Source organism: Strix uralensis, chromosome Z (genome assembly GCF_047716275.1).
Source record: "Strix uralensis isolate ZFMK-TIS-50842 chromosome Z, bStrUra1, whole genome shotgun sequence".
Taxonomy (NCBI): domain Eukaryota; kingdom Metazoa; phylum Chordata; class Aves; order Strigiformes; family Strigidae; genus Strix; species Strix uralensis.
Window position 1 is genome coordinate 481,518 of NC_134012.1, and position 16,905 is coordinate 498,422.

At 47.5% G+C, this 16,905-nt stretch overlaps 1 protein-coding gene across 2 annotated transcripts in view; it reads left to right on the forward strand.

Annotated features, from left to right (window-relative positions):
- PAX5 (paired box 5) overlaps positions 1-16,905 on the forward strand; it is a 136,840-nt gene that overhangs the window by 64,981 nt on the left and 54,954 nt on the right. Inside the window, exons 7-8 of one of the 2 annotated variants that reach the window (XM_074856358.1) lie at positions 51-107; positions 3,872-4,001. In XM_074856358.1, coding sequence (XP_074712459.1) covers positions 51-107; positions 3,872-4,001 — 187 coding nt within the window. The remainder of the gene's footprint in view (positions 1-50; positions 108-3,871; positions 4,002-16,905) is intronic. The other variant, XM_074856356.1, reaches the window with a different exon arrangement.

Genomic DNA, 16,905 nt, shown 5'->3' on the forward strand with positions numbered 1-16,905 from the left:
ATTTTCCTCGTTTCACGTGTCTGTGTTTTCTCTCCTCCATGCTATGGCAGTGGTGCTCCATGCTGATGAGACAGTGCGTGGTACAACCGCAGGCAGTCATTTTTCAGGTAATTTCTAGGGTACTGAACACCCGACTCTTGCTTTTTCACCCTCCGAGCAGCAGGTCGGGCTTCCCGCTGTGCGGGGAGGGATGCCTGGCCATGCCTGGCCCTCCAAGGCTGCTCCTTGCTGGTGGCCGTGCCAGCACTGGTGGAGGAGACGAATCTGAGACCCCTTGTGCTGCCCGCCCATAGCGGCTGGTGAGGCTCCTGGGGAGGGTCGGCAGGAGGGTCTCGACGGGGCCATGGGGTGAGGGGCTGCTCCACGACCGCCGCCTCCCCCCAGGGTTTCCTCTCCTCTCCAGACGGGGTGTTTGGAAGGATGAGCTCTGCCTGGGGGGACCGGGTCCTGCGACCCCATGGCGTCAGTGAGGCTTGCTGCTTTTTCGAGGGGTGCTGTGGTCCCCCAGCCCCTCCACGGGGGCGAGGAGGGGTGCAGACAGCACCCGCTGGTTGGTTCGGGGGTGGAGGCTCTTCCGCTCTGCACCCCTGGATCCCTGCTCTTTTGGGGCAAGAAGATGCCTTCTGCTGACCCTTGCCTCCCTGCACCTGTGACTGCAGCGACGGGTGTGACATGGCGGGTCACTCCCTGCCGGGACAGCGTCAGGAGGTGGGGGGGGTCGGTAGCCACCGGGGCTGGCCCTCAGCCCGGGCTCACTCCTCCCGGGTGCTGGTAGCCATGGCAGTGGTCGGGGCACAGTCAGTGCGGCTGCTGGTGGCTCCAAGGAGGGATGTGAGCACAGTTTTGCCACGGGACCAGGGAAGCAGCTGGAAAATCCCTGAAAATCCCACTGTTCTTACCTCTGAGAAAAGTTGCTGGGCCATCACAAAAGAGGTGCAGCTCCTGTCTACGGGGACCAAAAGCAGGGGGGGACCCCAAATCTCCATTTCTGGCGCCTCCATCTCCTGCAACCCTCAGCAGAACCGCCCAGCTGTGGACTGTCCTCCTGTAACGCTTCCAGGTCCCCCCAGTTTGCAGAATCAGCTCCATGGTTTGGGGCTGTGCTGCTGCAGGCTGGTGAGACGGGGCAGTGCTGCCCGTGGGCCGGCCATGCTGCTGCCCCTCACTCCATCTCCCCGTGGCGGGGTGACACCGATGAGCACGGGGTACCACCGTCCCGTCCCCACGCTGGGTGTGCTACACCCTGGTAGCTGCTTGATCCTGGCACCGGAGCTGGTCAATCCCTTCGAGCTTGAAGGGCCTTCGTTGGTGAGGTACTTCGGGAGCGTTGCAGTTAAGAGGCGGGACCTGGCCCTGCTTCCTCTTGGGTCGGTTCCTCGGACCCTGACAGGAAGCAAGCTGTGGTGTTTCGACATCGGCAGCCCCGTGTCTGGGGTTTGCAGACAGGGGCTCAGACTGGTCCTAGTTGGGTTTGTGTGAGGAGCAGCAGCCCCAGAAGCCACCTGTGGCTGTGGGTTTGGATGTGCACCCCGTGTCCAGCCCCACCTGTGACCCAGCCTCTGGTACAGCTGGGTGCTCCCTCCCAAACTACAAGTGGCCAGACCTCGCTTCGTACACAGGGAGCCACGTTTGCACCCTGCCCCTGGGGAGCAGCGAGTCAGCATGCTGCGGGAAGGCACAAAGAGATTTTCTAGTGTGGATACGGCACGGTTACGGCTTTATGTAGAGCAGTAGGGGTGAAATAAGGTGTCCTTCCCCGGGGGGTGGTGCACACGCTCCTGCAGACATCGGAAATACTGAACAGCAGTGCACAAGCACAGTTTTTCCCTCTGCTGCGCTGCTGGCCCGTCCCATGCCACTCATGCATCACTGGCTGCCCAGGATGTCTCCACAGGGCTTTGGCCGTGCTGTCGTTCCTCCAGTGTCTTGTTAAATCGGGACTTTGGGGGAGCGAAAAAGCCCAGCGGTGCCGCTGCACATGCACGTACCCAGCGCAGGGGGAAGGTGGGGTTGAAGGTGCAGGACAGCATGGAGTGGGGTTAGAAGGCTGAAAAATACACCTTGGTAGGATGTGGAGTGAGAAGAAGGAGCTTTGGGTGCATTTGTAGGAAGGAGAAAGCCTGGGAGCTCCAAGGCAGAAGAGGGGATGAAGAAAAGGCGTGGGCCTGTGGTCTCTGAGGCAGCGGTGGTGGAAGAAAGGGTCTGGGTGCATGATGGCAAGGGAAACGTGAGGGCATGGCGGGTGTCGGAGGAGGAATAGCTGAAAGAGCTGAGGAATAGTTTAATTATTCCTCAAGTTTAATGGAATTGAAGACAAGTTTAAAGCAAGGGTTGGGGAGGAGCACAGGGGATGGGTCATTGCTGAGGAGCTTTTGGTCCAGAGGACCCCGCAGTGCTGATCCGTGGGCCGAGTGAAGGGGCAGGGTGGCTGGCGGCTGGTCACCGGGAAAATGTATTTGACACACTCACCCGAAAGAGGTTTGGATGGGGGATCCTTCAAGGTGATGGGGTGTGCTCGTGCCTCATGCAGATTGTATCCTCTGAAGAAACACGCGTATTAATGCAGACCTGCTAACAAGGGATTGTCCATGTAAATTAACTTCTGTCTGAGTGAGAACTGAGCGGCAGAGGTACACACAGATGTATCTGACCCAAAGCACTGAGCTTGTGGCAAATACCTGATTGTGTGCTGGGTTCTCAGACACTTCCGAGAAACTTGCAACAGGGAGAAAGATGTCTTCGCTCAGATCAGCTTTTGTTTCCTTAAAAAAAAAAAAAAAGTTTTTGATTTGGTCACTCAGAAAAATCACAGGGTCCTGGGTTCCCCTGCGTTGCTCCAGCTCTGCACAGATGCTGTGTTGACTTAGTCTATAGAAGTACAGTGGGGATCAGCCTCGGAGCGGTTGTTCTTCAGTTTATCTGTTCCTGTTGCCGTTCTTCACTTGAATTCATCATCCTCCAGTTGTTACAGGTGTGATTGCGATATCACAAATAAGGGATTAAAACTTAAAATGCAAATAGCAGCAGGGAAGAAAGAACTTTGAAAGGGAACTTCCCGTTTTTGTGTGAACAATCCTGACAGTAAGAAATCATGGAAAAAAGCAAATGAAGATAAGCTTTCTGCCGTGTGCACAGAAGTGCTTCTGGATGTATGGATTGGCCTCACCTGCTATAGATTTCCATAGCTACGTGGACTTCTACAGGGTTATAGGGCAGAAACAATCTGATTTCTGAGGACCTGGGCTCATTTACCGTAGCTTCAGCTAATGAGATTGAAATTCCCATGAGATGAGAGAACATCCTTGCAACAGTCAGGTGATTTATTTTTAAATAATTTGGATTTAGAAACAGTTGGTTACAAATCCATCCATGAAGCAAACACTTTTATTTACCTGCACTTTATTTCTTGTGAGATGATGAGGAAATGCAGCATTCCCAAGAAAAGGGGGGAAATGGGACACCCTGCTCCCACCTGCTCGTTAGTGCCTGTTTCTTCAGGTGCCACCAATGAAATAAGGACAGTTCAGGTTAACTGGCACAAACATTTTTCTCTAACAAGCAAGAAACTTGCATTCAGCAGTTACAGCCCCCAGTTTACAAAATTTCCTCTTTAAGGAAAGCCTTGTTACCTATTGGTGAGTTTGGCTCCGGTTTTATAAAGAAAGCCCGTTTTGATGTTCTCTGAGAGCACTGGTGATAAGCACAGACCCGCTTATTGAGCATTTTGAATGTGTAAATGGGTACTGCCTTTAAAACTGACAGAAAAAAGGATTTTCGAGTTCTGTATTGCATCTACTTGTTGTCATACAGGCAAAAGCACTTGACTAGTAAATTCACTATTGCTAAAATGCCTCTTGTTTTTTTTTCCTAGGCAACTGAATACTCAGCCATGGCATCGTTAGCTGGTGGATTAGATGACATGAAGGCCAATATAACCAGCCCTACTTCTGCAGATTTGGGGGCGAGCGTTCCCGGGCCTCAGTCATACCCCATCGTCACAGGTAAGCAATTTTCCAGCGCTGATAAGTGGTGTGAAGCGTGTATGTGTGTGCACGTTGCAGGGTGATGCCCTTTATGGAGGAGTTGTGTCAGCTGTGGAGTCATTTGCTCAAAAAGTCCCTTTTCGAGTGCGATTTCATAGCAGCTCTGTTGGAAGTCAGGTGCACGGCTTGTGTAAATCAGTAGTGTTTGCTTGGAGCCAGCGGATGAAGCATCCATCCTCTTGTCCAGGAAGGGATGTGCCCCTCCACTCCAAAGCTGCACCCTGAGTACCAACACGTGACCAAAAAGCAGAATGCTCACCTCTGCTTTTGGGCTTTGTTGCTTGTTTTTTGTAAAAACGCCTGGCATATTTGGCTGGATGAGGTTTTTATGACAGTTCAGACTAGCCTGAAATTTGGATGCTTTTGATTCCTACAGATACTTGTGTTTTATATGGTTTCTGGAATTGTAATTGGTGCACTAAGGCTGAGCATTTAAATGAAAAGCAAAGGTTGTTTGCTCAAGGAATGCAGCATCATCTTCATTTATCTAGCAGGCTTAAGGTGAGAGTTAAGGAACAGCTAGAATTTGATAAATGCCTTGGTCCTCTCGTTATTTGGGACTGACCACGTTGCTTGAAAGGAGATTGCCTAAATGGTAAGAAAATGACAAAACTCTGTGCTGAAGGAATTGTGGGAGTCAGAAAAAAAGGGATTTTAAAATTTAAGACTCTGTGTTTCATCTGCATGTTACCTCTGTGTGTTACTTCTGTCCTTGTGTCTAATGTGCAGATTTCATCACTGGATTTTCTCCATTTTGCCAAAGATTGGATTTACTTGTCTATTTTGTTACTAAAAGGGAAGGTGATACTGTTTTTAGGACAGTATTATCGTATCTTGAAAGCGCTACATTCTCATCTATGAGGAGAGCAGTTTTGAAAATAAACTTTGTTACAAAATTGTTTTAACTGAATAGTGCATCAGTCTTTGGCTCTTCTTGCCAAAAGTTTAGGAGTATTCAAAAGAAATTAGAGAGTTACAGGAACCGTAAGGAAATCCATGTTTACCTTGAAGTGTGGGAGGGGAGAGACTTCTTGAAATAACTGTCTGGTACTGGGTGGGTGGTTTGAGGGCAGATTCAGAGGTAAGAAGAGTGTCTAAAGGTGGATGGAGGGACAGAAAGAGGATTTCTGGCCTTGTGTGGCTTTATAACAGGTAGGGACATAGAGCACAGGGAGATATATATAATTATAGAATCATAGAATAGAAGGAATATAAAAGAAGGAACATGAACCATCATGTTTGGGGTCATAAGCAACACATACAGCCTATGGAAGTTAGAAAGAAATGCCTCCTAAGGCAATTTATTCTGGAATTGTTTGCTACAGAGCTCCCTGCTTCTTTCTTCGAAGCCTGAGGTGCTGCTCATTGCAAAAGACCCAGGCTGCCTTGGCACATCACGGGTGTCACGTTGCCCTTTGTTCATCTTCTGGCTGTTTGTCTTTTGCTTGTCCGAGTCCATGACAAGCCCGATGTTCCGTCAGCGGCGTTTGTGCTCCGCTGCAGCCCTTCGGGCTGCGTCAGCGGGTGCTGGGGGTGCTGCTGTCTGGGGCTCCCTGGCTGGGAGCACCCGCAGCTCATGGCGCGGGATGGGAACTGATGGGAGCCGTGCCTGCAGGGGGAAGCAAAACAGGATGAAATTACTGAGCTGTGTTATCATGCTGGGGGGGAGAAGTTATGGAGGCAAGAAAATGATGGAGAAGCTGAGTGCTTGCTCACTTCTGTCTTCTTCTAAGGAACTGCCTTTTCAACATCTGCACCTGGTCAAAATCAGGTTCAGCCAAGAGCTGTTGTTTGATTTGATACGTCAGCAGTGCTTGCTCTTCTATGCTGGTTTAAGCACTTCTCATGCTTCTTAAGTTACTAGAGTTTGGTGAGCTGTCTGATCAGGTTTGTTAAAGCAAAACTGACTACAGAAATTATGCTGAGGAACTCGTTACAGATCTCGTGTGGGTTCTCTCTGTAACATTACCTACACTTGAGCAGAAGTTCCAAATGTTAAATTTACTAGTTCTCATCAAAAACGTGGAACTGGCTTTATGAGTAGCAAGCCTAGAAAAAACCTGCCATTGGTCTTAAATGTGACAGGGTGAGAGCTATAACAGAACACATTTTACAAGGCAGTAGGTATTTATATCTTTAATTTGATATTGCTGTAGAGTTTTCTAACACCTGCATTCATAAAACTTAGATTTACACGAGCATATCAAAACTCTTTTAAAACCTATGCCTTCTGATATATTTTCGGAGAAGATTGTCTGACTGTTATCCTCCCTTTTCTTTTCCTAACACCCATAGCAACTCCCTTGTGCTGCTCACACCCAGAACCCCCTGACACAATCTGGGCCCTATAGCGCTGGGCATATATGATACGGCTGAGTCACCCTCTCTGCCCTGAGGCTTTCCTGATGAGCTGAGGGGATGTGCAGACTGTCAGGGGCAGAAGGATTTAAGCAGCAAGACACACTTTGTAATGTGCAAGGCAGGTAGGTTACGGCACGCTTGATGATGCGTTTCTCACCGTAGCTCTGGACAGACTTCTCCATTTTCTCCCAAGAATTAACTCCCCTTTTCGGTCACACCTCTTTTCCTACCTGTTTCATTGGTGGAACAACAGATTCAGAAGAGGAGATGCATTGATTGATCCTTTTTCACTTGTAACCAAAAGCTGCATATTGCTACTGGCTTTGCATCTGTAGTAGGTATCACTGAAAATTATAAGGAACTGGGCAATGATGCACAATGGTGGTTTTGAGCACAAGGTCCAACCAAAGTTTGCTGACACATCACGTACTCTGCCTTCTGGGAACATTTTGGTCATTTGTGGTCTGACCAGAACTACGGTAAAATTCGGTGATTTAGTGTTCCTAAGATGGGGCCAGGGTGGGTGGTTGGGTTTAAGTGGTAGATAAGGCAGGTGACACCTGGAAGAAGGTTAGCTTTGTATCAGCCCCGCTTTGGTGGTCAGGGACAGACTGACAAGAGAAGTCCTGACAGAGCCACCTCCTGGGCCTTGGCCCCTTGTCTGGCAGGCAAGAGCCTGAGCCTCACAGATCCGTGATGGTGTTTCTCCTGTGAACTGCTCCTCCTTGGAGGAGAAATGGCCAACCGTTTGACTCCAGTCAAGACTCCAGTCTTTTCTTGAGATCCAGAAAGTTGGGTTGCTTTTAATTTCTTCACCCTTTTTTTGAGTGTTTCCACTCTTCCTCGTTCCAGACAGGTTGTCCTGTGATGTGTCCAAGCAAACTGAGAGCAGGAGGCTGAAAGCCTTGGGGAACAACTTGTTTTGGTCATGCTAGGTAGTGTGTTTTCAGCTGTAAAAGTGAGGGGTGGTTGGATAAAGATATCTAAAGTCTGTGCCTGGTGGTGCTAGTGGGTCAAGGGGTTGACCTCGCTTCTGAGTTGACTTTCCAGATTATGAGCACTTTTGTTACAGCTTCACTATCATGAAACCCAGAACTGCTTAAAACACCAGTAGTATGCTGAAGAGTCTGCTGGTGGGAAATGTTGTTTGTACCTGGAGCTCTGCTGGTGTGTGTGAAGCAGAGCTGTGAATGCGTGATTGCACGATGTTTCAACAGAGAGTGGGGCTGTTGGTGGGCATGGGGCTGGAAGGCTGTGTTTATGGGGATAAAGAACTTGAAATATGGCATACAGGAGTTTGAGTCAAGAACACTTACATCCTTTTGATAGCTGGTATCTGCTGTTCAAGCTTAATCAGTTTTTATGAGAAAGTCTGGAGACTTTCTGGGCTGCCATATGTGAAGAGACCTAAGTCTAGTTCATCTTGTCAGTCTTAAGTCTGTAAAACAGATTGTAAAAGAATTTAATGCAAATAAAGCCAAGAATTGAGGTCTTAAGTGAATTATGATCACAGTCTTTCATTGTTCTTGTCACCAGGCTGTGGTGTGGGTGGCAGAGGAATGTTGAGGGTTGAGACGCAGAAGATCCTCTGTGCAGTTGTTGGTAGAAAATGTAAAATTTCTATTTCTTAGCAAGCTGGTAGACCAAAAAATTTGGGATATTTCTTGAGGATGAAACAATTGCTTAAACATTGTCATTCATGCCAGTACTTGCTGCTAGAATACCTCTGAGGAAAAATTTAGTGACAGTTCTGAATACCTCTTCATCCACCAGCTCTGTTGTGTTATGGACCACCAGCCAAACCTCCGGTTAGAGAACCGCTCAGTTTCTCTGCATCGTTTTTATGCCACATTAAATATTAAGTTTAAAAAACCCCCATTCCCTCACTGTTTGCTGCCACGGTCCATAAGTGCTCTCTCCATTTACAAGCCAATGACATGTGCCCAGCTCATTACTGCTGTAGTCAGCAGTTTCCAAGCAGCCCGTGATTGTTACTAATTACCTGCAGATGCATTTTCCCTGCTCCGGTTTGCTGATTTCAGCGTGGCTGGCATCACTTTGAGAGGACAAAGTCGTGCTAAATCAACACCTCCGCGTGGCTCTCCGATGTGTGCACTGCTGAGCCGACTGACAAACCTGCAGAATGTGTTGGTGTTGGCAGAGCCAGGAGCGGCTGTTGGCCAACCCTGCAGCCGGAGAAGCGTGTTTCGCTGGAGGGGGACCGTTCAAAGAAGCACCGCAGAGCAAAGCTTTGGCAGCGCTTGTTTCTCTGGCAGATGTTGGAGTGGGGGAGCCTGGTCTTCTCCCATGGTGGGACGTCTCCATCACCCCTAAAAGGACTGGTGGTTTAGGCCCAGCTGGCCACAAAGCCCCACGTGGCCGCTCACTCACTGCTCCCTGCAGTGGGATGGGGAGGAAAGTCGGGAGAAAAAGTAAAAGCTTGTGGGTTGAGATAAGGACAGTTTAATAGAACAACACAAGAGGAGAAAGAATCACAGAATCATCCAGGTTGGAAAAGCCCTTGAAGCTCCTCCATTCCAACCATGAACCTCACCCTGACTGTTCCCAACTCCACCAGATCCCTCAGCTCTGGGTCAACCCGACTCTTCAACCCCTCCAGGGATGGGGACTCCCCCCCTGCCCTGGGCAGCCCATTCCAACACCCAACAACCCCTTCTGCAAAGAAATCCTTCCTAAGAGCCAGTCTGACCCTGCCCTGGCGCAGCTTGAGGCCATAACAACAACAATACTAGTAAAATGAATATATAAAGCAAGTGATGCACAATGCAGTTGCCCACCACTCAATACCACGTGCTCAGCCCCTCTCCAAACCGCACATCCAAGATTGCCTGTGCCTGCTCTTGTCATGCGTGACCTTATGTGCTCCTTTGTGGGGTCAGCCTTGAAGACAATGGCCCCATAGAGCCACATGCTTTGGCTTTCCTGCACGTTTTGGATGCACATCAAAAAGGCAAGAAGAAACAGAACAAAACCAGGAGCTGAGTCAGTTTGTCATCTGGAGGGATGGGGAAGGGGAGACATTCTCAGTGGCTCAGTTATCTGCTCTGGACTCAGCCACCAGACAAAACTGATCCCAGACTTCAGGCTGAACGGAACGTAGAGCGAACGGGTCAAATGCATCTGGCTGAGCAGAATACTCCACTCCTGGAGAGATCAGCTTGACTTTTTCCTTAGCGTGGATACATCCAACACCTCAGATGGGGTATATTATGCCCGGTAGTTATTTCTTCACGAGTGGCACAGGTCTGTGGCTAAGGCAGGCAGCATGGAGATGTTTAACCTTCCATATTCCTGCATATTTTGTCAAATTTTTGTAGTTAGGAAATGGAAATGCTGAAATGGGATAAATGTATGTCAAACATGAGCTGTTCCTTGTTACTGCTCTGCTGTATCATAGTCCTCAGCAGCCTCTCAGCGTGTTTTTCCTTAGGAGTGCTCAGTCTCACAGGAGAAGTCTTTTTCCTGACTCTTCATCCTGCTTCGTTCATCCCATTGTGCTGTGACTGCGATTTATGAGACACTCTTTTGCCAGGTTTTGTTGAGCGGCAGATACTGTTGTTCACTTCTCAAGCTAGGCATGAGATGGTGGCACTGCAGTCGGACTGGACACTTTGCCAAAAATGGATCGTCCCTGAGCAGTTCGGTGTTTGCAGCCAGCATGGATACTGATGCCTTCAAACAGAGGGAAGGAGCTGCTCCTCTAAAATCCCAGGCTGATGTCTTGCCAGGATTGAACACTGATGATATTTAGCATTTAGCTCAATGCAATCCAAAAGGACTTCTTGTTTTTTTAACAAGAAAACAAGTGGCGTGTAGGATGCAGATCACCTCCAGAAGAATGGCAGCAGATCCTTCTCAGCCTATGGATGGATGATTCACTGGAGCAACCCCAGACACCGGCATTTGGGTGGAGGAGTCTGGAGATGCCTTCCTCTCTCCACAGGCTAGAGCCTAGGTGTTGTGTTTGGACTAGACACCTACTTTTTGCATAACCCCAGTAAGAGGGTCTTATAACACACTTGGTCATGATACTCCTGATCAAAGGGTGCTTTGAGCTTCGGTCTCCAGCTGACTCCTGGTTAGGGTGGGTCAAGACTCTTTGAGCTGATGTCAAGGAGGGGTCCTGTGCAAGAGACAGAAGCGGAGTGTCCCTAAGAGAAAGCAAGAGTGGGAGCAGCCGGCAGATGCAGCAGTTTGTGCAGAAAGGTGCAGAGAAGGGGCACAGAAACTCTGTTTGCATGCTCGGAAGTGGTGATGGTGTGCCCTGCTAGAGCTGGGAGGGCTCAGGAAAGGGAGGCTCACAGAGGGAGCCTTCCCCCTGTGCATCAGTACTTGACGGAGGGTGAGCAAAGCAGAGGGAAGCAGACTCTTCTCGGTGGTGCCCAGTGACTGGGCAGGAGGCCACGGACACAAACTGAAACATGGGAAACTCCTCTTACGTGTGAGAAGAAACCGTTCTGCCCTGAGGGTGGTCAAACGCTGGCACATATTGCTCAGAGAGGCTATGGAGTGTCTGTCCTTGGAGATGTTCTAAACCCAATTTGACATGGCTTGAGGTGACCCTGTTCTGGGCAAGAGAGTTGGACTAGATGGACTCCAGAGCTGCTTTCTAACCTCAGCTGATCTGTGTTTCTGTGGTAGGCACGGCGCTTCTCGATTGCTGGGTAGGAGGTGTGCGTCGTCGTCTCTTTGGTGGCTCTACGACAGTCTGCAGTCTGTGGAGCAGCCACCACTGGTACCTCCTGAGGGTCTGCCTGTACTGGGATGTGCCTGAAAGTGGAGTAGGTGGGCAAGGAAGCTGTCTCATCCCTTTATTTACTCTGTCTGTACGTGGTTTTGGCTGGCATAGAGTTAATTTTCCTTCTTAGTAGCTGGAATAGTGCTGTGCTCAGTATGGGATTTGGTATGAGAAGAATGCTGATAACACACTGATGTTTATGGTTGTTGCTGAGACATCAAAGACTTTCCAACTCCCCGTGTCCTGCCCGTGTGTGGGTGCACACGAAGCTGGCGGGGAGCACGGCCAGAGCAGCGGGCCTGGATTAGCCAATGAAATGTTCCCTATCAGTAATGTCATGCTCAGTGTATAAAGGAGGGGCGGCCGGGAAGAGGGGGGGGGGGTTTCTCTCGCTTCTGGGATTTGGAATCTTGGTATTTTGGGATCGCTGGCCAGGAACAGGCTGGGTATCTGTCAGCTGGTGGTGAGCAATTGCATTGTGCATTACTTGTTTGTATTTTCTGTTATTGTTTTATTTTATTTCAATTACTAAACTGTTTTTATCTCAACCTATGAGTGTCCCTTCACCCCCCCAATTCTGTCCCCCATCCCTGGGGCAAGGGAGGGTGAGTGAGTGGCTGTGTGGTGTTGAGCTGCCAGCTGGGTTGAAATTATGACAAGATACCACAAAACATGACAGAAAAGATGGATGTTTTGCTTTCCCTTGTTTTGTTTTGTTTCATGGTTTGTTGTTGTTGTTGGTTTTTTTTTTCTTTTTCTTTTTTTTTCTATTCTTCCTCATCCCTCTACCCACCCAGCTAAGATACCAGATCTCAAAAGCTTTCCCTGGGATTCCTGGCCTGACCGAATCTCTCCGATGAGCACTGGAAGGGATGTGTCCCTCTGGGAATGGCTGAGAGAGTGTCGGGAGAAGAGGGGACACAGGAGTTGTCTAAGCAGCTTGGAATCTGGCCTATTTCTTTTTATGTCTTTGGAAAATAGGTATCTTGGGTGTACATCAGAGAAATCAAGAGTTTAGCCTTAGTCAGAAGCTGCAGGGGTGGTGTGTGGTGAGGTGCGTACATCGAGGTGGAGTGTTTAATCAGTGTGGATGGGTGAGGTGGGAAATGGTCACGGGCTGACCCTTTGGCGGAGGTCCGGGTGGGCCCCGAAGGAAACGCCGCCCTTCTCTGCCGTGCCTTGGCTGGGTTCTGAGCGCTCATCCCACACCAGAGCCGAGTCACCGCCTCCTCCCAAGCTTTACCTTCTCTTTACTATTGCCAAGCTGAAGGTTAGTTGATAAAACAGTGCTCCTGTGCTCCCTGGAACTGGTGCTGAAAGGAGCCCAGAAAGGGCTGCTTCTCGCTTGGCCTAAGCCTTATTTGATCTGCCTTTTACGGACCCTTTTTGATGATGATCTGAGACAGCCAAGTACTTTTTGTGTCCAATAGAAATTTTTCTTAGGAGCAAAAATAAAGCTCCCAATACATGCCTTTGAGGAATTTGTAGTGAAATAGGACTTTTCACTCTTCCTTGCACACCTGATGTTCACAGCTAAGACAACTGTTATTTTAGAGGTGCAAAAATGTGGTACAGAGTCAATATTTCATTAATGGGAAGTCGGAAAGCGCCTTAATAATGCTGAGAAATGCATTGTGAAATCTGCCGTTGTTGATCCCTGGGGGAAAAAAGAGGATGTTTATTTTAATTTATATATTGCTGTAGGGGAAAAAAAAAATTAACCCAAAAATCTTCTATCTAGCCGATTCTGCAGTTGTAGTTTGTTTATTGTTGTGAGTTTAGGTCCAAACCCAGGTCTTGATAACTACAGTGAAAGAACCTGGTTCTGTTAGGAAACACTATTTGTCCCTTGAATGCATCTGCTACTTCACATTTAAAGAATGACATAGCAGTGGACTCTCTTCACTGATTTCTCACCATTTAGGAGGTCAGTGGCTGGTCATCTCTCTAGCAAGATCTCCAGGTGGAAAGGAGAAAGCACCTGCAGAAGGTGACTTATCCCATGAAATTTTTTACATAAATTTTTGGATATAAAGTTAGGGATCCTCATCAGAGGGTGCCTGTTTCCTTCCAAGGACTGTTGAGGGAACGCGGAGCACTCAGTTTAAGCTAGACCTCTGTGGGTGGGGTGGCCCCGCCGCCGGAGGGGAAGGAGGGTTGTGTGAAAGCCCTGGAGGGAATTGTTCTCCAGCTGATATTTGCTGAAATATCTGTAAGCGACAGTTTTACAGCTGTGTTTTCACCAGCTGAGCAAAAGGGTTTCAATTATTTTGATTCCAAATTTAAAAATATTTGCAGATTTTTTGTGAAAAGTAGCTTCAAAGAGAATAATTTATACTTCCCGTTCCGATGCTCTGAAATAAGAGTAATGTAACATTTTCACAATTCTTCTTCTTCTTTTTTTTTTTTTTTTTTTTTTTTCTCCCCTGAAAACCAACACGGTTTTGAAGAAAGCAAAGAAAAGGTTTGCTTTTGTTGAAATTGCTTTTTCTCCTGGAAAAATGCCTTGTTAAATTTTTTGTTGGCTAATTGTAACAGCAACAATAAAAAGTCTTCTTCTGAGGCCATTATGTTTTGGTCATATAATCCGTCTCTACGCAGAAATGTTGATCAGTGTTTAAATATTATCACCAAATTATACTTTAATTTCTGTGGGACCGTTTTGAAGTGCAAATCGGTGTTGGTGGATGGCTGGTTTCTAGTGCAGCATAATGCTAGATTTACAGCTTAGTCTCTACATTTAATAGATAAAAGTGCAGATGCATTTTCCAATAATCTATTCGTCACTCCCAATAGGGCCTGTCATGTTAAAGACTTGAAAAAAGGCCACATAAACTCCCGTGGAAAGGCAGCCAATCTGAAAAACAAAAGTGTCATTTTTAATGACAGGACAGAGTCTAACTGAAACACTGTTGAATTTTTCCATTTTTATGAATTCTTATCTTGCCATTAAAAAAGAACAAGCGCGTTTCAGAAAGCAAACGAGGCCACTTGTACCCCACTAAGACCCAGGCTATTAACTGCCTCTTTTGATGATGTACAGCCTGACTCTGCTGGGAGTTTGGCTGTGGATTTAAACGTTGAATTTAACTATGGTAAACATGTTTTGGTGCAAAGCATGTATAATAACAATTTGCATTTACATAGCATCTTTTACTTAAGGATTTTGCAATCTCTAATTAATTAAATCTGTTTCCCCCTGCCCCCAATACCACTGTGGTATGGATAATAAATACAATTTTAAATCGAGCAGCCATGGTGGGAGGATTAAGACCGGAGGGTTCTGGTGCCCCCGCACTGGTCCTGATTGTGGCGGGGCTGGGGTTTGTTCTGCAAGCATGCTGAGCAGCCCCGACTCGTGCTCACCCTGATCTGAAACACCCTGAAAAAAACCGGGGCATCAAACCAGCTCTGCACAGAAGGGTGGGAAATGCTCTGCCAGCTCCACCTGCAGCATCTCCCACTGGTGTCTGGGTCCCGGGGGTGCATGAAAAGGAGGGTTTTAACCCTAGAATCAAAACTTTACACCCTAAAAATGAAGCTTTGAGACCTCAAATGAGGGTTTGGATCCTACAAGTCAGGATTTGTACCCCAAAAATGAGGGCTTGGAGCATGAAAAGGAGGCTTTCAACCCTAGAATCAAAACTTTGGACCCCAAAATGAAGCTTTGAGGCCTAAAATGAGGGTTTGTACCCTACAAGTGAGGGTTTTACATTAAAAATGAGGGCTTGGAGCATAAAAATGAGGGTGCTCAGAGCTTGGCCTCCTCACTGTGTTAGGGATCAGCGGCCAATTTAGTCCATAGACAGTATTTTTTTGCTGCCAGAGAAATGCTGTAAATCTGTTGTAAATCTCCAAATTGGAAATAAATTAAAAAAAAAATAGAAAGGAAAACACTCCAGTTAGCATAAATGCTTCCTAAATTGCTTTTTTTTGGCCTGCACAATAGCAAAACATCTGAGAGTGCCTGTGCAAGCCACCAAAATGATATTTCCAGGTGGGTAGAGGCACATGTTGGCATCTGTGTATATGTACATGTCCTGGTTTAACCAGGATAGGGTTAAGTTTCCCCAGCAGTGGGGGGGAGCTCTAGCCGGGTTATTCAGATACCATGTGGACGTCACATCCTGGCAGGTCACATTTTTCCTGGCGCGGAGCGCGGTGCACTCGTGGTTTTGTACATCGTGCTTCAAACTGCTGTATTTGGTAGCTATTTTGCTCTGTTCATTGCTATCACTATTACTGTTATTGTTATTGTTGTTGGTGGTTGTGTTGCTATTGCACTGTTGTATTAAACCTCTCCTTATCTCAGCCCTGGGGCTTTGTATTTCACTCCCTTTGTGGGGGAGGGGCAGCGGCCGCGTGGTCTCAGACCCCGGCAGGGGATAAACCACCACAGTACAGCACAGAAAGAAAGTCTGGGGGCAGTCTGAGCCAGGCTACAGATCCCAGTTCCAGGATGAGGTAATTGTTTTGATGACAGCGGTTGAAGACACCTCCAAACTTGTGATGCCACCGATGATAGGTGGCCTTAGTTGGCCAAATATGAGTTACTTCTCACCTGATACCTGACCAGTTGGGAGATTCTGTGTATTTACACAGGGGCAGTGAGTTGTCAGGCCGGCGGTTTGGGAAGTGAGTGGAGGGGATGGTAAAACAGAGACAATTTGAGGGGTTTGTGCACCGCTGGGCGATGGAGAGCATGGCACGAGTCCGTATATGTATGTATATATAGTACGTGATTTCCTATAATGTCTTGTCATGCATGTGGCCATTTTCTATGTCTGAATGGGTCTGATCTGATTTGGCAGCTTTGATATTCTTATGCCCCCAAATGCTTATTTTTAGTCATAAATCACCCACCACAATCTGAAAGTGACACATTATTACTTAAAAGTTCTTTTGCACCCTGGAAACATCTTGAAAGAAGATTATGTCACTTATGAACCCAGGTCGCAAAACCAAAAATGAGCACAAGGACCTGACTAAAAAATTCCATTGATTTCAGCGAATATTGAACCAAGTTCCCAAAGAATCTAGTACATCTAATTTCATTCCTTGAATTCTTTTCTGCTTGCTGTCTGCCATGAGCTCGCACTGCCGTACCCATCCACTAGAAATGGGAACATGCATTTTTTTTTTTTTTTTTTTAAATCTGGGAGAAACTTAGGAGGACTCAGGAAAATCTGTGGAGTGTCGAGTGTTCAAAATCACGTGAGCAGAAAGGCTGGTGGGCGATGGTGCCTCCGGGTGCCGAGCAGTGTAGGTGCTTCCCGAAAGGCTGAGCTCCAGGAGGCCTCGGTGAGGAGCCAGGACCAGGTCTGAGCTGGTGTGAGCTCTGACAGCTCCACGCACCGATGGCTCCTCGCTGTTCCCAGTCTGACAAAAGAGCCCATCGCCGAGCCAGGGGAGAGAAGGCCAAAGGATCCAGATGTTTTAACGATGTTGCAGCATATTTTGGAAGAAGGGGGAACATCTGTAGCAGAATAGGAAGGAAAGCTCTTACTTACTTTCCCTATCATCTTCTCTGAAAGAGCTTTTCCTGTAGTTCTGGCCCTGGAAAAAACTGTTATCTATTAATAGAGATTTTATAAACCCATTTGGGGATTTTTTGTAATGGACCATTGTTTCTTTATGACTTCATATTACATTAGGCCAAAAAGATGTGAATTTCAGGGTTTTGATGTCATTTCTCATAAAAATCTTGAACTGTAATGAAAAAATAAAAAAAAAAAAAAAAGA